This window comes from Vulpes vulpes, chromosome 3 (assembly GCF_048418805.1).
Source record: "Vulpes vulpes isolate BD-2025 chromosome 3, VulVul3, whole genome shotgun sequence".
Classification (NCBI taxonomy): Eukaryota; Metazoa; Chordata; class Mammalia; order Carnivora; family Canidae; genus Vulpes; species Vulpes vulpes.
The window spans coordinates 132306250-132329329 of NC_132782.1; the positions used below are offsets into that span (position 1 = coordinate 132306250).

At 36.8% G+C, this 23080-nt stretch overlaps 1 protein-coding gene across 3 annotated transcripts in view; it reads left to right on the plus strand.

The window, feature by feature from the left end:
• Window positions 1-261: 261 nt before the first annotated feature.
• The window catches only part of HFM1 (helicase for meiosis 1), a 99196-nt gene continuing 76377 nt past the window's right edge, over window positions 262-23080 (plus strand). For all 3 annotated transcript variants that reach the window (XR_012000776.1, XR_012000777.1, XM_025996484.2), the window contains exons 1-6: window positions 262-721; window positions 4863-4959; window positions 8526-8638; window positions 10127-10436; window positions 18854-19119; window positions 19487-19534. Coding sequence is in view for 1 of the 3 variants with exons in the window: in XM_025996484.2 (XP_025852269.1) it covers window positions 4889-4959; window positions 8526-8638; window positions 10127-10436; window positions 18854-19119; window positions 19487-19534 (808 nt within the window). In the remaining 2 variants the exon portion in view is untranslated. The remainder of the gene's footprint in view (window positions 722-4862; window positions 4960-8525; window positions 8639-10126; window positions 10437-18853; window positions 19120-19486; window positions 19535-23080) is intronic.

Below are 23080 nucleotides of genomic sequence, written 5' to 3' on the forward strand. Positions count from 1 at the left end.
CTCTCTGTGTGTGTCTCTCATGAATAAATAAATAAGATCTTTAAAAAAAAATAAGAAAAAAGAATGACGTTCAGATCTGTGCTACAAATGATGAACTTAAAGACGCGCGGAATGAAATAAGCCAGATACAGGGCACACGTTGGATTCCGCTCACATGAGGTACCTGGAATAGGCAAATTCCTAGAGGAGTAAAGCTTATCGGGTACTGGGGGAAGGACCAGGATTTTTTTTTTTTAAATTTAAGATTTTATTTATTCATCCGTGAGAGACAGAGAGAGGCAGAGACACAGGCAGAGGGAGAAGCAGGCTCCATGCAGGGAGCCCGACGCGGGACTTGATTTCGGGACCCCAGGATCCCGCCCTGAGCCGAAGGCGGCGCTCAACCGCTGAGCCACCCGGGGATCCCCGGATCTCTATTTAACGAGGACAGGCCACAGCTTATCGACAGAGCAATATTCTCAAAGCTAATTAGCAACTTTTGTTGGAAGAAAAGGGGACGCGGGAAGGGAGAGCTCCCAGGCCCCGCCGACCCATCGCTGGGAGCTCGCCTCGCCAGGCTGGGGGGCCTCGCGGGGCCGGCGGATAGGCCTCCTCTCCGCGAGCTAGGAGCCCCGAGGTCTCGCGGGGGGACGCTGGCCCGCGAGAACGGGATCCCACGGAGCCGTGGGGCCCAGTCCGTCCGTGCGTGCCGGCGGTGCCCCACCTTCGGCGTCGAGCTGCGGTGAGGGAGCAGAGCCCGCCCCGGCCCGCGCCGCGCGGGGCCTCCCGGAGGTCCGGCCGGGAGCCGGGCGAGGCCCGAGGCGCTCGAGGCGGGGCGGCCGCTCGCGTGGGCGGGGCTGGCGGGAGGACGGCCCTCCCGCGGGGTGACGGAGCCGCCGCTCCGGGCCCCTGGGGTTACGTGAGGGCGGACGCGGCCCCCTCAGCGGCTGGAGGTGCGGCCTGCGGGGGCGCTGTAGCCGCCGGGCTCTCCCGCGGTGGGAGCCGGAGAGCGCTCGCGGCGCGGCCCACACGCGCGGCCCGGAAGGCTTCCTCGTGGCGCCCGGGAGGGAGGGCGTGGAGTCGGGGCGGGCCCCGGCAGTCCCGAGGGGGTTTCTGCCTCAGGCCGGGACCGGGCTCCCGGCTTGTCCTCTGGGGACCCGTCCCCGGCGGGGACGCGGAGACCGCGGGTCTTCTGTTTCCTCCCCGTGACGGCCGCTCGTTCGAGGGAGTGTCGGGCTCGGCCTCGCTGACTGCCGATTTCTGGCCAGTCTGTTCCGAGCTTCTGCGCTTTTGAAATGGGTTTTATTTATTTCTGAGAGTACAAATCCTGAGGAACGACTAAGAGATGACAGGAATTCGTATAAGAGGCATTATAGAAGATAAGAAAATGCTGAATTGTCACTGAGGTAATTAGGTAAAGGGCAGGTCACCTCAACAGACAACCGATTATGTAGCCATAGAGTTGAAATATTTTAAGAGTGATTGGAGCAGAAGCAAACACCTAAAAAAATAATAGGATTTTATATCACATGCTGAAACTAAAACTTTGTGGAGAATGATCAAACATGCATACTTAGAAAATCTGACTCTAGACCTCCAACTTTAATTAGTTTAAAAATCTAGCATCTTTACGATTATAAATTCATATTAAAACATAGCAAAGTACGTCCTAAGTCCTGTGTTTTAGAGAATATTTATTTATGTAATGAAAGTGCCAAATTAATGATCTTTTAGTACTTTGAAGAATTTATTGCATGAATCTGAACTAGAAAATATTCCACATTTTTAAATTGAACATTAAAAATTTGGCATAAGGGACGCCTGGGTGGCTCAGCGGGTGAGCGCCTGCCTTTGGCTCAGGGCGTGATCCCGGGATCCTGGAATTGAGCCCCACATTGGGAGCCTGCTTCTCCCTCTGCCTGTGTCTCTGCCTCTCTCTGTGTGTCTCTGATGAATAAATTTTGGCATAAAATTCTAGGTTTCAGGGTTGATGGAAGATAATTTTAAATAAAAATTTTATTTAAAATTACTTTTATAAATTGCTAATGTGTTTATTCCACAATGAATTCTTATGGCTCATTTACCAGGCGCTGTCTGGGTTATTAGAATACATTAGTGAGCAAAAAGTTACTGCTCACTCTAGAGGAAGATAAAGAACCTAAACATATCGTATGCCAGTTAGCTCTTCGTGCTACGAAGAAAAATAATGTACCATACACAAACATTTATTTATTTTCTTAAAGAATTTATTTATTAATGAGAGACACAGACAGAGGCCGAGAGAGAAGCAGGCTCCAGGCAGGAAGCTGGATGCGGGACTCAGACTCCATCGCGAGTCTCCAGGATCACGCCCTGGGCTAAAGGCAGGCGCTTAACTGCTGAGCCACCCAGGGATCCCAACGGAGACTTTTATTATTATTTTTTAAGATTTTTTAAAAATTATTATTCATGAAATACACAGGGAGAGAGAGAGGGGCAGAGACACAGACAGAGGAAGAAGCAGGCTCCATGCAGGGAGCCCCACGTGGGACTTTATCTCCGGTCTCCAGGATCACACCCGGGGCTGAAGGCAGTGCTAAACCGCTGAGCCACCCGGGCTGCCCCCAACGAAGACTTTTAGATTAAAGTTGTTTTATTTCATAGAGGCTCATCAGAACGAAAAATATATAGATGTTTTTATTCTGAACTGAAGCAAGTTATATTTTCTTTTTTTTTTTTTTACCAGAACTAGAAATTGAATCAGAAATTCTTTTGAATATATTTGTTATTTATTTGGGAGGTTTTTGAATTAGTTTATGAAATAATTTTTTTCCCCAAACAAGTATTTTTAATTTATAGGTTCATTTTGTTTGGAGTTTCCTTTAGAATAAAGGATTGAAACACATACATGTAAGCCTTAGGATTTCCTACTTAAATTTTGAGGTATTGAAGCCATATAAAAGTGGTCCAGTGACTTTCAATATTGAAAACTTTTTTTGTTACTTAAAATTATAGTTTTCCTAAAATGAGAAAGGGGATATTTTGTTACTCTTTTTAAAAAAAGATTTATTTATTTATTTTGAGAGAGAGAGAGAGAGAGAGAGAGAGAGAGAGGTGAGGGGTGGGACAAGAGGGAGAGAGAATCTCAAGCTGACTCCTTCCTGAGTATGGAGCAGTCAGGACCCTGAGATCATGAGTTGAAATCCGGAGTTGGAGGTTTAACCCACTGAGCCACCCAGGTTCCCCTATTTGTTACTTTTTGGATACTATAACAACATGATTAGCATTTTCATTCATACTTTATCAGGTATTATTTTCAAGTTCTGAAATCGTTTACTTAGATAAAGATGTTAAAGACTCCATTAGCAGATTTTGGAATGACTCCCTTCTGTCTCTTCTCCCTGTTATCTTAGGTTTTTATTGTTAATACATCGTTTTAGACATTTGTAGAACCATGCTAATTTGTTTCAATTTAACTGTTTCTTTTTGTTGGTGACTGATTAATAAATTAAAAAAAAATGAAGAGGGCAATTAAACAACTGGGAAGGGAGAAAAAACTCAGTAACTAAAACATGAAAAATCCTACAACATTCTGAATAAGAACAGTCCTAACATACACATAGATTTAGCCTCTTATCAGTAGTATTTTGTTAAGGGTGCATGTGGAAACATTCCTGTCGCCTCTACATACTCCCTACATCAGGGAGGACCCAAAACTGAAGGAATATGATCTCACTTGGTAGTATGGATTTCTCCACAAGATGGCACTCATATAGTTCCTTTGATTTTAGCTTCTATCCTAAGAAAAGAATTGCAATATATTAACTATCATAGTAAATAGAAATATGATTTATGTTTTATGGTTTGTGCATCTATTTCATGTTTTGTCATATAGAATTTTCTATCATGTTTCAGAATTTAGAAAAAAATTGAGGTGTAGTGTTGATGTGCAGGGGAAAAGAATGGCAAGGTGAATGGAACAATGTCTGTGTCTGTAGAAATGGTTCTTCAGTTTCCTGTTAAGTTTGAGACTTTGTACAGCCCTAGAATTTTATTATATCCTCAGGTGGCCAGTACTGAATGTTTTTATCCTTTATATTTAGATACTATCTATTAAGGTAAAAATTGTCTTTTTAGAAAGGAATGTAAACATTTCTATATATACCTTACGTAATGTGAATGTAAACAGATATATATACATTAAACTTGCACATTTTTTTATTTTGGAAAAGTTCAAACATATACAAAATTGACAGAACATTATACTGAACTCCATGTACCTATTATTTAGCGGTAGCAGTTATCAACTCATTACCAATATTCTTTCATCAATACCCCTTTATCTCTCCCCATTTATTTTGAAGCAAACCTCTACATATGTATTTGGCATATTGTTAGAGACACATTCGTGATAAAATGTATTATCCTAAATCAATAATAATGGTGTGAACAAAGTATTAAGAGCCCAAAAGGAGTGATTAATTCTGTCTTGGAGAACAAGACAAACTCAGAGAAGCCTTTGAAAAAGAAATGTCGTTTGACCAATACATGAAGGATGAGTAAGGATCTGGAAGTAAGGAAATGGAAGAAAACACATTCTAAGCATTGGTGCAGTATGAAGAGAAGGGTGCAAATGTGAATATGCATGAATGAGTGGAGAACAGAAAATAATGTATTTGAATATTGAGGCACTTCGGAGGAAGCTGCAGAAGATACAGCTGGAAAGATAGTCTGTGGTTATCCTGGGAAATTAATAATTATAGTTCATGTATTCAGAAATATTTTAGTACAGATCTGTAAAACTAAGAACAGATCTGCAAAACTAAGTTCTAAATAACTAAGATATAAACTAAATATTAATATTAATAACAAAAATATAAACTACTTTTTCTATATTTTGGTAGATTTGTGACACAGTCCAGTTTTAACAATGCTGAAATCAAATGACTCCTTGTTTTCTTTGGATACTTTGTTTTTTGAAAAACCAGATGAAGCTAAAAAGTAAGTCTGCCTTTAAAGGATAACATAGTATATTGTTTTAGAGCTACTTGATTTTTGAGGAGTTTTAATTTTCTTTCTGGAAATATACAAATAAATGAGGGATCAATAGAATGATATTTCAGGTATATTTTTGGTAAACATGGAATTCAGATATAAGGGAGTAACTGAAGTTTAACATCTTAAATATTGTAACTTAAGAAATAGAGTAGATTCTTGTCTATTTTGCTTTCATTTGTTTGCATTTCTGGTTTGTTCCAATTATTTTTGGCAAAGGTAAAGACTTGAAGTAATGGTCAAACAGTAGCCCTGGACAAATAGTGATGGCAACTTTTGAAAACAGAATGGGCAGTGTGCCAAAAGCCAAATATGATGGGCAAATTCATTGTAGGCAGGAAATAGGGGTGGAAATAAAGGTGTGGCGCCGAAGGAAATAAGAACAGAGAATAGTCTGTAAAATACAGGTTTTTATGGATTTTCACATGTAAATTGTTCTCACTTCTAAGTTTTCTATGTATTCTATTGTATTATCTTTTTTTTTTTTAAGATTTTATTTTTGAATAATCTCTATACCAGTGTGGGGCTAGAACTCACAGGATTAAGAGTTGCATGTTTCACTGACTGAGCCAGCCATGCAACCCTGTGTTATCTTTTTTTGTTTTAAATAAGGAAGCATTGAGTATTTATTGCTTCATTAATTTTTTTCATTTATTCAAATATTAACTCAAATATTGATTGAATGCTAAAAGGGATATAAGAAGGATGAGACAGACTTGTACTTCAAAAGAACTTAAAATCTATTTGAGGAGATTAAGCATACATATGGATATGTCATCAATAAATAACATGACTATAATTCATTCAGATTTGGATGCTTTGAGACTGAAAGAGTGCATCCAATTTGCACAACAGGTGTTAATCAGGCCTGGCCTGGGCAAAATGCAAAATATATTTGTCTTTCTAACAACACAGAGTCAAAAAAGGTGCGAAGGAAATATCAGCCTATATTCACACAATGAAATTTCAGATTTGGAGGGAGTACAGACTGATTGGGTTAGGCTCTATGGTAATGGGGAGAGACTTTGCAAGACCTTGAAGGATTTTGTAATTCTAAAAAAGCAGAGAAGAGGAGGCCACTTGAAGGCAGAATTTAACAGCAAGAAAGAAGAATGGAGGTGGGACAATTTGCAATACCTTTAGGAGAGAGTGTATAGAGAAGTTTTCTGGAATAGAAGGTTCATAAAGGAGAAACAATTAGACATAAAGTTAGAAAAATAACCTGAGGATAGGTTGTGGTGGATGTTAAGGGCCAGAATAAGGATCTTGGACATGACTTTGTATGTGCTAAAAGCCATGGAACTAAATCAATAAACATTTATTGACTAATATGCCTAATTATGTAAATACTTGCTAAGTATTATAGATGTGAATGGATCTAGAAATAAACCCTTAAGTGTTTATGATCTAGGAGTGGTATCAGACTGATCTATCATTAATCTTTCTATATGCCTATATATCTATATTAGACCTACATACAGATACACATAATATAAGAGAACTGTGATAAATATTATAGGTTCAAATAGTACTTAAGATGACGGAAGGATTTAAGCTTGATTTTGAATGAATGTAAGCTCTAGGGCCTTGAACAGTGGCTGGAACTTAGTACTCAGTAAATAGCTATTGAATAGATTAATGAAAGAATGAAAGAGTTGAACTTCTATAGATAGATATGGGATAGGGTCATGTCCAGTGACAAGCAGAGTAAAGGAAATATTTTTGAACAAAGATGAGGGATAGAATGCATTATCTATTTGGTATACAAGTAGTTCACTTTGGCCTGGACTGTAAGTTCCCTAGTGTAGGAGAGTTAAAATTGTAAGGTAGCCTAAGGCCATTTGGACGTTTGGCATTCTTTGGAAACCACTGAAGTATTTTGAATGGAATCTAATTATAATGAAAACAATTCTAAATTAATGTGATAGGAGTGTGTAAAATATATTAGTGAAATCTGGAGGCAATGAAGCCAGTTAGGACACTTGTTCTTAACCATACATAAATTGATTAGAGCTTTGATTGGAATAGTGACAGTGGAAGTACAAGGAAATAACAAATTCAAGAAGCATAAAGAAGATGCAGTAAGACCTGGCATATGTCTGGATATAGTAGGTAAAAGATTATGCTATAATTTGGATTCTGGATGGGTAAGGGAATGATGACACCTCTAGAAAATAGGAAAATTATAAGGCAGATTTGATTTTATGGGGAGGCTGGATAGTAGAATTAGATGTGTGCTTTTTGTATATTGTTAATACCTTTCTTAGATTTTCTAGAATTTAGGTATATACCAGACACGGGATGCCCAGTGATTGGTCTGCAATAAAAACCCTGGGCCCTGAGTATCTAATGAGCCCCCTCATTGGCAACACTTCATACATGTTGTTACAGCTTTTTCCTGAGGGAATTAAAGATGTCCTGTGTTACTGTACTGGGAGAGGGCCTTTGGAAGCTTGTTCTTGGTTTCCCCTGACCTTTGCCTCATAATCATGAGTCGCATGATATGTTGAGTCCTTTGAATTAGTTCGGGGAATCATTGGCTCTGGGGTAATCTTGGGGCCTCTCTGACAGTCCTAAATTTCAGATGCTTTGGCCTATTATCAGTCTGTCAGGACATTGTTAGATAACGTATTGTAGATTTTTTATTTGGAAAACATAGCTAAAGTAGCTATGCATTATTTGCTATGAAAGGCAGTAAAGTAAAAGACTGGCTCTCACTTTTAAGAGCTTAAAATCCTAAATGAAGAGAGTAAAAAACAAATCATAAAATCCTTGCTGCGTGGCATAAACAGTGTATGTGGTGCTCTTCTCAAATATATTTCCTGTCACTTAATATTTATCTTTTTGTTCTAATGAAGGGCAAATCAATGTTTTTTGAAAAGGAAACATTAAAACATTATATGTTAATAGGATCACAGCTGAAGGATAAGGAGAGGTAGTAGTTCACAATGCCAACAAGGTGCCAAAAATCTCAACAACTATAGGTTTACAAAGTGATTGTCAGTTTCAACTGGTTTCTTGGATTTTCTGTGGTTTATAGGTGGTTCTGGATCAAGACTTTTTGGGTTAGCACAGTAATTTGTAATGTTTTAGGAATACTCTAGAATACCAGTAGTAGTGTCATTTATACACTGATGACCCATGATTAGTTGTGAGGTGTGTCATAAGTAACTTGTTACTTGTGATAGGATACTAACGTTTCAGAATGATTTACTATTTTTTTTTAATATGGAGTAGATTTAAGATTCTTGTCACAAGTGTTTGAATTGGAGAAAAAGAGATGGAGTTATAGTCAATATTTAGATAGCATATCTCACATAGCAGTGTTATTAATCCTATGACACACAAGGGAAAAGATTGAGAACACTGCTGTGTATAGAGATACATCAAATTCACCATAGAAAATTAATTTATAGGATGTTTATCTAGGAGTCTGTAATTGAGTAATGTTTAATTAATAATTTCTGATGTAACTTTATTAACGTATCTTCATACCTTTATATTTTGTATAGCTATCCAGACAATGAAAAATCATTGGATTGGTTTCTCCCACCTGTTCCATTGATTTCAGAAATTCCAGATACTCAGGCATTAGAGGAGGAAATAGAAAGTCATAAACTGTTAGGTAAGCCATCACATATTTGTTATGAAGTTATTAAACCCATGCAACTTATGTCAATGTAAAAAATCTAGTAACACATTAAAGTATTAATTCCTTTATTTTAATGGAATAAAATGATAGAGACTTATTTTGTTCAAAATAGTGCTCACCGAATCTAAAAATCTAAAACATTTTCCTTTCTATACATATATACACATATATATGCATATTAAATGTATACAGTACACTATCACACACATGTTCTATTGTATGAATTTGTTTCCTCTTATTATTAAAATTGTTGGTCCCATTTAGTTTTTGTCTTGCCTTTTACTAAAGGTAGGATCCTCTCTAGCTTAGGAAAACCACATTCCTGAAAAAAACAAGATGTGGAATATTATATATAGTTTGGTACCATTTTTATAAAGTTAAAGACAAGCAAGCACATTCAAACAATATATGTGATCTTATGTGGTATTATTATTTTTTAAATATTTTATTTATTTGTTCATGAGAAACACACACAGAGAGAGAGAGAGAGAGAGAGAGAGGCAGAGACACAGGCAAAGGGAGAAGCAGGCTCCATGCAGGGAGCCTGACGTGGGACTTGATCCTGGGTCTCCAGGATCACACCCTGGGCTGAAGACGGCGCTAAACCGCTGAGCCACCCGGGCTGCCCTTATTATGTGGTATTATTGACAACATTTTGATTTTTAAATTTGGTGGTAGTTCATTTATGTATATCTTAAACTTTGTAATTTGTATATATTATATACATGAAAATATACATTATTTATATTCCTATATGTACCAAATAATATATAGGTTACACAAGCTATATATACCATATACATAGATGATAAAGCAAATTTAAGCCCTAATAAGGCCTCCAGATTCCTCCCAACCTTTGAAAGATGCTTGTAAAGTCTCTGTAAAGAAACGTTAAAAATTTTGCCACCCTGATGAAATCATACCTTTATCTTGATTTTAGAAGCAGTATTACAAAATTAAAAGCATTGTATCATGTATTTTAATACTTAAATTCAGTAACATTTTGTATGATTGGTCATTGTATTTTTTTTTTTTTTTGGTCATTGTATTTCTGTGTGTAGATTGGCTATATAAATTTTCAGATCCTCAAAAAAAAAATTTTCAGATCCTCATAATTGTATAATTATATGTCATTTTTAGTAGATAAAATACTTAAAGGTATAATTATGGTTATTTCTGAGGGTCAGAAATTAAACCTATTTTATAAATTAGGTTTTATATAAATTTCAAATTTCAATAATCCTTGATTGAGTGCCCTTCAGTGATATGTTCAGTAGCAGTACCAATCATCTGTAGTTCAAAACCATATGTGATATTACAGATTCTCTTGTTATTGTATGAATAACTTTCATGTTTACCTCGTCAATTGTTTTGAAAATTTTTATTAAATTTTTTCATGGTCATTTTGAAAGTTTATTTTCGTGGAGAACATATATTAATTAATATATTCCATTTTTGTAGGTCAGGAAGAAAGGCCAAAAATGTTACCATCAAATTTAAAGATGACTAATGTAAACACAAATTATATTTCACCAACACAAAAATTCCAATTTGCCTTTTCCTCAAATAAATGTGAAACAGGTGATCTGAATTTAACAGAAGCAGGTAACCATAACTTAACACGTGTTCCTGGGAAGCTGACCTATGGTTCTCAGAAATACAAAAATCACATTGGCACCAAGATAGCACCTGAGAAAAATGTTTCAGGTAATACAAAATTAGTAAATTTTGCAGAAGATAAAGGAGAGAGCACATCAGCCTTCCGAAAAAGGTAATTAATTAAATGAAACACCGAAGACTCAGTAATAAAGGTGGATATTTATGATATGTCCAAATGTATGAAGTATAATAGAATCTAAATGAGAAAAACAGTAACAACAAATAGGGTTTACTATATACCAGATGCTTTGTTAAACCTGGGATTCTAGTCATAGGTTCTTGCCTTTAGAGAGCTACAACTTAATGGGGGAAAGACGGTAAATAATGAAAAATAATTGATTACTTAATACTACAATAATTATTTTGATGAGGTATATGGTTATAACAAAGGTTCTTAAACTTTTTATTGTTGGGACCCTTTACACTTAAAAATTATTGAGGATTCCCAACAGTTTTTGTGTATGTGGTTATGTCTATCAATATTTAACTATATTAGAAATCAAAATTGAAAAAATTTTAAAAGTACATGATGCTTTAATAATATTAGAAAATTGTTTTGATACTATGAACTCTTTGAAAGGGTCTCAACCATTCTTTGAGAATCGCTGTTACAGCTCTGAAGCATCAGGGAAGGCTTTCCCGAAGAAATAGTATTTAAACTTAGCCTTAAGGAAGAATAGGTTTAAACTAAGGGCAAATAAAAGAGAATATTCCAGGCAGAAGGAATAGTATGTGCAAAAGATATAAGGTAGGACAGAGCTTGACCTATTCTTAGAAAATTTCCTTTTGGGTAAAATCAGAATTCAGAGAGGTAAGGTTTAGAGGGAGCAAGTCATTCAGAGTCACATAGCCTGTGATAAACTTTGTGCTTTTTCTTAAGGCATTGTTTCTTCAACTGTGGCCTGTGGGCCCACTCTATCAGAATCACCTGGAGTGCTTGTTAGAAATTTGGATTCCTGGGTCCTACCTTAGGCCTGTTGAATCACAGTCTAGCTGAAGGTGGGGAAGGGACCCAGGAATTGTCAACAGTTTTTCTGCATGATTGTTATGCACACTAAAGTTTGAAAGCAAGTGTTTTAAGGTCCTGCATTTTAACCAGAAGAATAAAATTAGTTTTTATTTTTTAATTTAAAGTCCACTTTGGCATTAGTATGATGAATCAGAAGGGAGCTAGAATATGTTGTGAAAGGTTACTTTAAGAAGGTTTATTTATTTATTTATTTAAGAAGGTTTATTTATTTATTTATTTATTTATTTATTTATTTATTATTATATATTAATCTAGGTGAGAGAGAATGGGAGCCTGATGTTGACTGTGGTAGCAAGGATGAGAGAGTTCAGAGTGATTTAGGAGATAGAATCCCATAGGACCTAAATGATTATTAGATATGACCCCTGACTCCAAGTTATCTGACTTGAGCCAGAACAGTGAAGGATGGTAGTGCTCTTTCATAATATAGAAAACTATTAAAGAAGAACAGGTTTTGGGGATGGTGATGAGTACAGATTTGGACATGTTGAGTTTGAGGATCTATAAATTGTCCAAATAGAGAATTCGATGCATGGGTTTAAAGATTCAGAAGAGCTCTAGTTGATAGGTTTTGTTTTCTCTGTGACATAAGAAATGAGATCATTTGTGGAGTTGGAGGAAAAAAGTGGGAGTATTGAGCACGTATGAAAAGAGTGGAGGAGATTATGGAAAATGGGAAAGCAATCCAGTTTGAATAATGGTAGGATTGTTGGGCATTCTAAAGAGCCCAGTTGCTGTTGATGTCTATGAATTTTTTTTTGTAACATCTCTATTAAGATATAACTTGGGGCACGTGGGTGGCTCAGATAGTTAAGCATCTAACTCTTGGTTTTGGCTCTGGTCATGATCTCAGGGTTGTGAGACAGAGCCCTGCATGGGGCTGCTTGCACAGCAGGGAGTCCGCTTGAGATTCTCTCCCTCTCCCTCCCCACTCTGTTCTTCCCCCTGCTCATACTCTCTCAAACAAATAAAATCTTAAAGAGATATAACTCACGTGAAAATTCACTCTTCTGAAGTATACAGTTCATTGGTTTTTAGAATATTCACTGAGTTGGGTAATCATCACTACTATCTAATTTTAAAACATTTTCATCCCCCTCAAAGAAACTGTATTCATTATTGATCACTCCCCTTTCTAACTCCTCATTCTCCTCCTCCTCCCCAGCCCCTGGCAACCACTAATCTTTCTGTTTTTATGCATTTACATATTCTAGACTTTCATGTAAGTAGAATTATCCAATGTCTGACCTTTTGTGTCTGGCTTCTTTCACTTAGCATAATGTTTTCAAGGTTTATCCATATTATGTCATGTATCAATACTTCATTCTTTTTATGGTCAAATAATATTCCATTGAGTGGACAATACAACATTTTGTTTATCCATCTATCAATTCTTGGGGATCTGGATTGCTTTTACTTTTTGGCTATTACTAATAATGTTGCTCTGAACATTCATGTACAAGTTTCTGTATGAATTTATTTTTTTAATTCTTTTGGATTTATACCTAGAACTGAAATTGCTGGGTCATATGGTAACTATATACTGAGCTTTTTTGAGAAACTGCTAAATTATTTTCCAAAGTAACTGCATCAATTCACAACCCTACAAACAACATGTAAGGGTTTCAATTTCTCTACATCCTTGTCAGCAGTTATTATGGTTTTTTTTTTTTTTTTATTGTAGCCATTCCACTGGGTATGAAGTGACATCTCATTGATTAGCATTTCCCTAATGACTTATGGTATTGGGCATCTTTTCATGTGATTATTGGCTTTGTGTATTATTACCTTTGTAGTAATGTCTATTCAGATTCTTTGTCTGCTTTTTAAGTTGGGGTTTCCGTCTTTTTATTGTTGAGGTGTAAGAGTTCTTTATATATTCTGGATAAAATTCTTTTATCAGTTGTATGATTTGGTAATATTTTTCCTATTCTTTGTGTTGGTTTTCTTTCACTTTTTTGATCATGCCCTTAGCACTCCAAAAGTTTTAAATTTTGATGAGTCCAACTTATCTAATTTTTCTTTTGTTGCTTGGGCTTTTGGTGTCATATCCAAGAAACCATTGCTTAATCCAAGGTTGTATAAAGATTTACTACTACATTTTCTTTTAAGATTTTTATAGTTTTAGCTCTTACATTTAGGTCTGTAATCTTTTATTTATTTATTTATTTTTAAGATTTTATTTTTTCATGAGAGACAGAGAGAGAGAGAGAGAGGCAGAGACACAGACAGAGGAGAAGCAGGCTCCATGCAGGAAGCCTGATGTGGGACTTGATCCCAGGACTCCAGGATCATGCCCTGGGCCAAAGGCAGGCACCAAACCACTGAGCCACCCAGGGATCCCCCATGTAATCTATTTTTTAAAAAGACTTTTTATATTGATTTATTTTAGAGAGAGAGAGGGAGAGAGAGAACATGAGCAGGGGGGAGGAGCAGAGGGAGAGGTATAAGCAGACTCAGTGCTGAACACAGAGCCTGACATGGGGCTTGATCCCAGGAGTATGAGATCATGACTTGAGCTGAAATCAAGTCAGATGCTCAACTTACTGAGCTACTCAGGACTATTTTAGAGCTTACTGAGCCCCTAGGTCTATTTTGAGTTAATTTTCAATGTGGTACAAGGTAGAAATCCAGCTTCATATTTTTTGCACGTAGATATTCTGTTGTTCTGGCACCATTTGTTGAAAAAACTATTCTTCCCCCATTGAATGTCATAGCACCTTAACTGAAAATCAGTTGACTGGGATCCCTTGGTGGCGCAGCGGTTTGGCGCCTGCCTTTGGCCCAGGGCGCAATCCTGGAGACCCGGGATCGAATCCCACGTCGGGCTCCCGGTGCATGGAGCCTGCTTCTCCCTCTGCCTGTGTCTCTGCCTCTCTCTCTCTCTCTCTCTGTGACTATCATAAAAAAAAAAAAAAAATTAGTTGACTGCAAATATAGGGTCTAGGGGAGGGTTTTCTGACCCCAATCAATTCTCTGCATCTCTTATACTGATGGGTGTTCAACAATTCAATTCTGTATTCATACTACCTCCCGGAATTAGCATCACATCTTACAGGCTAAGGGCTCAATTCCATAAGACTGCCCCACTTCAGATGTCATCCATAGACAGGGTTCCAGGCTACCCAAATTTCTGCCTTGCAGAATACAAATTTAGGGGTTCCCATAACCCCCACATTAGGTTTAATAATTTTCTAGAATGACTTATATAACTGAGGAAAACACTATACTTATGTTTACCAAATCATTATAAAGGATACAATCCAAGAACAGCCAAATGGGAGAGATGCATAGAGCAAGTTATGGAGAAGGAGGGTGTGTAGAGTTTCAATGCCTCTTCAAGTATATCACCTTATGAGCACCTTAGTGTGTTTACAACCTTTAAAAAAAAAAAGATTTATTTATTTTAGGGAGAGAGCTCATGAGTGTACATGTGGGCTAGAGGGCGAGAAGTAGACTCCACACTGAGTGAGGCTGTATAAAGGTTTACTACTACGTTTTCTTCTAAGATTTTTATAATTTTAGTCCTTACATTTATTTTTTTTAAGCTTGTATTTATTTTAGAGAGAAAGCAGGAGCAGGGGAAGGAGCAGAGGAAGAGGGACAAGCAGACTGCACTTAGCGTGGAGCTCAACTAGGGCTGGATCCCACAACCCTGACATTATGAACTGAGTCGAAATCAAGAGTTAGATGCTCTACTGCCTGAGCCATCCAGGCGCCTCTGTTTACTACCTTTGATGCTCTCTGAACCTCCCGTCATTTAGGGGTTTTTCTTTTATAGTAGTTTCATTAGGTAGGCACGATTGATTAAATCATTGGCCATTGGTGGGTGATTGAACCCAATCTCCATTCCTCTTTCTTCCTTGGATGTCACAGATGAGGCTGAAAGTTTAACCTTTTATAACTAGGGTTTATTTTTTTCTGGCAATTAACCCCCATCCTGAAGCTATGCAGGGGTCCTACAGGAGTAACTTCATTAGCATAAACTCGGGTATAGTTGAAAGGAGTTTGTCATGAATAACAAAATATGCTTTTTATCACTTCTATCACATGAAATTCCAAGGGTTTTAGGAACTCCGTGCCAGGAACTAGAACAAGACCAAATGTATGTTTCCTATTATGCCAGTGAGGAAACTATCTACTAAATAAAGGTTTATTTCTGAACTCTCAATTCTATTCCATTGACTGATATGTCTTTCCTTATGCTTTACATAAGGACCTATCCCACAATGTCTTGATTGCTGCTGTAGCTTTTGTTGTGAAGTTTCAAATTGGAATGTGTGAATCCTCCAATTTTGTTCCTTTTTTCAAGATTTTCTTGGCTTTTCTGGGTTATTTGCATTTTCATATGAATGTTACAATAAACTGGTCAATTTCTGCAAAGAAGCCAGCTGGGATTTTGATGGGGAACATGTTGATTCTGTAGATCAACTTGAGCTTTACCATCTTAATAACATTAAGTCTCCTGGTTTGTGAACATGGAATATCATTACATTTGTTTAAATTTTCTTTAATTTCTTTCAGTAATGTTGTGAGATTTTCAGTGGACAAGTCATACTTATTTTGTTAAGTTTATTCCTAAATACTTTATTCTTTTTGATGCTTTTATAAATGGACTTAATTTTTTTTTCAGATTGTACATTGCAAGTGTATAGACATCAATAGTTGATTTTGGTATATTGATTTTATATCTGCAGTCTTGCTGCTGCTGCTGACTCTCAATTTTAATGTTCAGAGTGTTGAATCATCTACCAAACTGCTTTTTCCAGTAATATTCCCCTGCCTGGCTGCAATTATTTTAAAGATTTTTAAATTTATTTTTTATGAGAGGGAGAGAGCACAAGCAGGGGGAGCTGTAGAGGGAGAGGGAGGAACAGGCTCCCCCCCCCCCCCGCCTCTCGGCAGGGAGCCTGATGCAATGCAGGGCTTGATACCTGGACACCAGGATAATGACCTGAGCAGAAGGTAGATGCTCAACTGACAGCCACCCAGGCACCCTGCAGTTATTTTAAAAAGTAGATAGATTCATCTAGGATTTGAGGTTTTGCAAGATAAGTATGTTAAAAGGATAAAAGAGAATTGGAATTTAAAATATTAGTAAAAGAGTGGTAAAAAAGATAGGCCATGGAATCTAAGTCCATTAAAGGTAGATGAGAAAAGAGAAGGGAAGATAGTTTGGGAGAAAATAAAGAGGTTCATTACAATAAGTTTGCTTTTTGACCTCATTGATACCTTGTGCAAACAAGCTAAAAAGATAAGAGGGTGTGGTCAGAGAATGATAGAATGATTGATTTGAGAGAAGGAGCAGTTCTGGATAATGACAGTATTTAAGATCAGAGAATAACAGGTGAATGAGATTGTTTGAAGGAGAAAGCCACTGGAGATGAGTGCCTAAGAAATGGAGAGGAGAGGATTTTGAATGTTTCATCTATGTGAATTTTTTTTCATCTCTATGAATATTGAAATAACATAGATGGTGACAGAATTTGGAAGTGAGAGGAAAAGATTGTAGAGTGTCCAGATGTTGATATATGATATATGCCATGGGTTACAAGGTGCTATAACTAGTTAGCACAGATACTTTTGTAAGAGAATGGAAGAATAATGTTGTAGATTTGGGATGGAGAAGGCACAGAGTCTCATCCCTCAAGTGCACTTGGATATGGAAAAAATGAGCAGTTTCTACTTCAGTTTTTTAAGAAGCAAGAGTTATTTTTAGGGCGATGCAATATTTTTGTTAAGACCAGGAAGAAACTGTAACAATCAGTGAAGAAGTCGAGGACATAGGGGAGTTACTGGAGTGGGAGTTCCAGAGGAACTAGGAAGAATCTGAGGTCCAGAGAATTTAGGTAACTAGCACATGGATGATGTCTTTATAGGTCACAAAACTTATTTCAAATCCTAAAGTCACACAGCTAGAAAGTAGAAGAGCTCTGGATTTAAACCCAGTTTTGTCTGTTTCCGAAATCCATGCTTTTAACTGACATGACAGCTTATAACAAGGAGTCATCCTGTGGCATAAGTTGTTTTTCTTGTCCTCAATACCATTTTTTTCCTCAATACCATTTTGTAATCAAATTCTACTATATTATCCAAAACTAACCATCTGCTTTTGATTTTTCAATCTTCAAAGATAGAACTGCTGGCATTGGAGGATGCAGCCCTACAGTTTGTTCTGAAGTGTATTTCTCATTCTATAGTGTTTTTAAAGATTCCTTCTTTCTTATATGGAAACATGTTGAAATTGATAGTAAAAATTATTCAGAAAGTCTTTTGTATTTGCACAATACTTGTTTGGATGTCATTTCTTATAGAATTCTGTAAGATTAATATCTTCTGTCATGTCCTACTTATTTTGTAAGTAATATTTTGTAATACAACAAGTATTGTATTAGGAGCTCTTTTTAAAAAAAATTATTTTTTGAGATAGAGAGAAAGCCCATATGTGCACAAGAGGGGGTGGGAAAGAGCAGAGAGAGGGAGAGATAATCTTTTTTTTTTTTAAGATTTTATTTATTTATTCATGAGAGACACAGATAGAGAGAAAGGCAGAGACACAGGCAGAGGGAGAAGCAGGCTCCATGCAGGGAGCCTGATGTGGGACTCAATCCCGGGACTCCAGGATCAGGCCTTTGGCCGAAGGCAGGTGCCAAACCGCTGAGCCACGCAGGGATCCCGGAGAGAGACATTCTTAACCAAGTTCCATACCCTATGTGGGACTTGATCCCAGAAGCCTCAGATCATGACCTGAGCTAAAATCAAGAGTTGGATGCTTAACCCACTGGGCCACCCAGGCACCCCTGTATTAGGAACTTTAATGGTCACTTCCTTAGGGCTATGGTGAATAAATAAGTTTGATGGGTTGTCTTTTGATCAGTTGAATATAATAAATTGCAATCTTAAAGATGGCCCATGTTTTGCAAAGAAAATACTTCTTTGCAAAGTATTCTTCTTGATGCCTATACTTATTTAGTATTTTTTAAATTAAAATGATTAGTGGATAATGTTTGGGAAGTTGATGCTATTACTGACAAGAAGCCACAATACCTGTCTACATGGGCCTCTCCACATGGTTGCCTGTGTATTCTTATGATGTAGTGGCTAGTTCTTCCGAGTGTGAATGATCCAAGAGAGTATGCACAAGTGTCAGTATCTTTTGTGACCTTCCCTTGGTAGTCACGCACTTGTACTTCTGCAATACTCTGCTAGTCATGTGATTCTGACCTGACATGAAGTCCTAATTTGAAAAGGGTCTGAATAGCAGGAGACAGATATCCTTGGAGCTGTCTCAGGGGTTCTTCTGTAAGGGATTTGAATTTCTGAAAAGTGACACAATTCAGTGGTAAATTTAGCAAGTCATATTTTAGGAGAAAGATTACATTTTATGTTTGAATAAACCATAATTTATGGGGCATTTTTAAAGGGGTCAATAGTTTTTCCCATTTCTAAGCAGCTGTTACAAGTACAAACATGTTTTGTTTTGTTTTTTTGTTTTGCAGATTATTTAAAATATCTGACAATATACGTGAGGCTGTTTATTCTAATGACAGTACAAACTTGGAGTCTTCTGTTGGCTCAGTGAAAATTGTCCCAACAGAAATGAACAAAGGGGAATCATGGAAATGTAGCAATAGTAAGCAGAAACATCAATATTCAGACATTAATATGTTTGCAGCAAGCAATGCTGTTTCAGCTTCTGAAATCAGAGAAGACATATTCAAAGGACCAACTTTTTCAGTTGCATCCCAACCTCATGAAGTTCAAGGTAATTCCTTGCTTTTTCAGTTGGTTTTATAATGGTATAATCTGGTCTGAATTTTTCAGCATTAAGGAAGAATAAAAAAATAATAAATTTGAGTAGGTTATCTGTGTAAAATTTCTGCATTTCTTGATCATATTGCATTTTACAACTATGATCTAGGGTGCCTGATCTAGGGTCAGTTGGTAGAGCAGGGTCATGAGTTCAAGCTCTGTGTTGGGTATGGGGCCTACTTAAAAAAAATACAAAATGAAATAACTATGATCTAAAATTTAACTGTGCTCTTAATAAAAAAGTTATACTAGTTTTATTGAACCAGTTTGCATGGGAGAGATTAAAAAATACCTGTATAAATTTGTTGAATTTTTTTTAGGGGCAACAGAAAATGATTTAGATTCTTTGAAGGCTGTCACAGAAATCCGTATCCTTTAAATTATTTTACTACAGCAGCTTTATGTTTGAAATAAAAATTTGTAAGCATATTATTCCATTGTGTCTTTTTTTTTTTTTCTGGTTGACAAAGAAAAAGAAGGAAAAGTGAATCTTTTGAATCACGTAAGAGATCCAGTGTGTGTGATTGTCAGTGCTATTCAATGTGTGGTCTGCAGACTGGTACCAGTTTGTGAATTGCTTGTTACCAGTTTGTGATAAGTACAGAAATAAGATTTGAAATATTGGCTGAATTCTGAGCATATTTACTTACAAACAGATACAGATAATTTCTTACACTTTGGGTAAGGATAGCATATTTGGATAAACATGGGTAGTGGAAATAAATGAGAATGGGACATTATGTGGATTGGGAATTGTTTTTTAAGATTTTTATTTATTTATTCATTAGAGACATAGAGAGAGAGAGGCACAGAGGCAGAGGGAGAAGCAGGCTCCATGCAAGGAAGCCTGACATGGGACTCGATTCCAGGTTTCCAGGATCACGCCCTGGGCCGAGGATGGTGCTAAACCGCTGAGCCACCCGGGATGCCCAGATTGGGAATATTTTTACAAATCTAGGAATTTTTAAAAGAAATTTGCAGTTTATGCCTATAATCTGATTTACATGTCTGGGCATTCCAATATAAATATTTTGAGTATGTATGTGTGTTTTGGAGGTAACATCCTCTTTGCTTTTTTGATGCCCTGTGTATGTCTATAACATAGTGTACTTACTGTTTTTTATTATAATCCAGCAGCTATGACTATTATGTGACCATTTCCCTGTGACCTATGAACTCCTTGAAGGGAAGGACCACTCCTTATTTATCTTCCTATCTCTGAAGACACTGAAAGGCAGGTAAAGGAAGCTGTTCTGGAAAAAGAGTAGCCATGAAAAAAAAAAGAGTAGCCATGAGTCAACCTGGGGGTAAAATAGTGTGGAATATGTTAGAAAGAACCAGCATCCCAGTTTGGCTGAAATAAGAGCTATGATTACAGGGGTAGTAGGAAATAATGTTTGATGATCCTAAGATTGGTATCTTAGGATCAGGCTATTTAATGCCATGGATTCCAAAGTCTGGAGGTTTTTTTAATTTATTAAGCAATGAGGAGAAATCATGCAGTATTTTTGAGCAGATCCAAGTTATATCATCAAAACCATGCTTTAGGAATGTAGAATTAATGACTCAAAGCTGGGGAAAGCTCTAGGCTCCACCAAAGTTATTGTCTAGTTGGCAAAACAGAAAATAAATTCCAGATATTGGGTAGCTGAGCTGGAGGAATCTAGGGAAGAGTGATTCTAATCCTGTGTACTCAGGGGACTGAGATAATTCTGAGGTATGGTTAGAAGATATTTGCCTGACCAATCATGAAAATTTGCCTCCAATGCAGATAACTGAACTAAGTTAGAATGGAAGGAGAGAACAATAAAGGGCTATAGATGATGATATCATAACTTCAGATATAGTCAGCTTTTAGTGCTTCTCTTCAGCATGGTGTCTCAATTTTGCTGTATTTTCTTCTCTCTGGTAATCTAAATACAGTTGGAACATAGGAAATAGGTTAGCCTTAACCAGTTAAAAGTTAGTTTCATTATCTGTGTGATGAGAAAGGCTTCTTATCCCTTACTGGAACTTGCCGTAATATGACAGTAACTTTTGAAGAGTTTTAAATATTTTCATGCTATATTAGCACAGCTGAAATGGTTCTATTGTTTAGGTCTCTGTTAGTTAAGACTATTGCCTACTTTTGTGTGCATTGATTTATTGTCCAAAATGTTCATTTGCTGTCAAACTCACAGAACTGCTGCTCTTTTATTATTTCTAAGTCTGTATTTAAAGTGGAAGACTAGGAGCGCCTGGGTGGCTCAATTGGTTAAGCATCCTTTTGGGTCATGATCTTAGGTCCTGAGGTCTAGTCATCACTTAGGACTCCCTGCTCAGCGGGGAGTCTGCTTCTCCCTCTGCCCCTCCCTGTTGCTTATGCTCTCTCTCAAATAAAAAAATAAAAATTTAAAAAAGAAGTAAATAAAGTGGAAGATTAAATACTTTTCATGATAATTTGAGAGTTTTGGAATTACTTGGACACAACATATATTCTGATTCTTTTATGGTATTTTACTATATTTGAATCCTCAGGATACTAGAAACTTGGTCAGTTTGATTTTGCTATAGTAGTCTTGTCATTTTCAATTCTACAGACATTTTCCTACCTGTTATAACATATAATTGCAGTGACACTGCTGAGAGTTTGTTGAATGAAAGGAAAAACTTGATATCAAGTGTTTATAGTGATGATAAATGATGTTAGTAGTTGAGTTTTCTCATGAGCTGGAAAACTAATTCTACATCTACTCTGAATCAAAGATTCATTTTTGTGAATGTAAATTGATGTGGAACTACCTAATGAGACAAAAACCAGCATGATGGCTCACTTGTGGGCTTGTTACAAATAAATATTTTATAGGAAGAGACATATTTTGAAGGAAAAATGGGATTCTTTCAAAAGCTTGATGGATTGACAAACTCAAAATTACACTTTTGTTTTGGCACAAATATTCTGATACTCTGTACAACTGAAAGTAAAATGAAGATTTGTATATTATCTACTTGATTTAATAAATGCAAACATATTAATTGAGTGCTTACTGTGTGCTAGGCACTGTTCTAGGTACTTGGGATATGTCAGTTAAGGAAACAGACAATGAATCCTTGCCCTTGAGGAGTTAACATTCTTGGGTTAGGTATGGGGAAGAAGATAGATCTAAACAATTGTAACAGTGTATAAATAAGTCATATAGTATGTTAGAAGGCAATGAATAATATGGAAAATAAAGTGGAGCAGAAGTAAGGGATATTAAATTGGGGATGCTATAATTGGGGGCTCAGGTTTAGAATTAAGTAGAGTAATTTGGGTAGGTCTTCTTGAAAAGAGATGTAAGCAATTGAAGGAAGTGAAGGAAATGAGGGAAGCAGTCTAGGCAGAGGGAAGGCTTTACAGCAGGAACATGGCCAGTGTTTTTGAAGAACAGAAAAGAGGCCGATATAGCTAGAGGATATTAGTCAGAGGCAAGATTAGTAGGACCTGAGGTCAGAATCACAAAAATGTAGGGGGAGAGGCAAGATCATGTAGGTCCTTGTAGCCATATGCTTTGAGACAAAGCAGGGAATTGTTCTCATTTAATTTTTTAACAAGATCACTTACTACAGTCCATCAGTCTTTGTATATGTTCATACAAATGTAATTGCTTAAACAATTATGTATTTGAATTCTCAGATATATTGTTTTATGTTTCCTAATAGAATAAAATAACTTCCATTGTAAGAACTCATCTTCTTCTTTACAGCTTCCCATAGCTTTCCAAATCCAGTAATGTATTTTGTATATAGTGTTTAATAACTGTGGTTGATAATTGTGACTCAGACTAAGAAGAATACCATGTAAGTACAAATATTTCCTGAACTAACAATGGACTCTCAGCTTGGAGAGGGGACAACTTATTCTTCATATATATTAATATTTTTGAGCTTTCTTA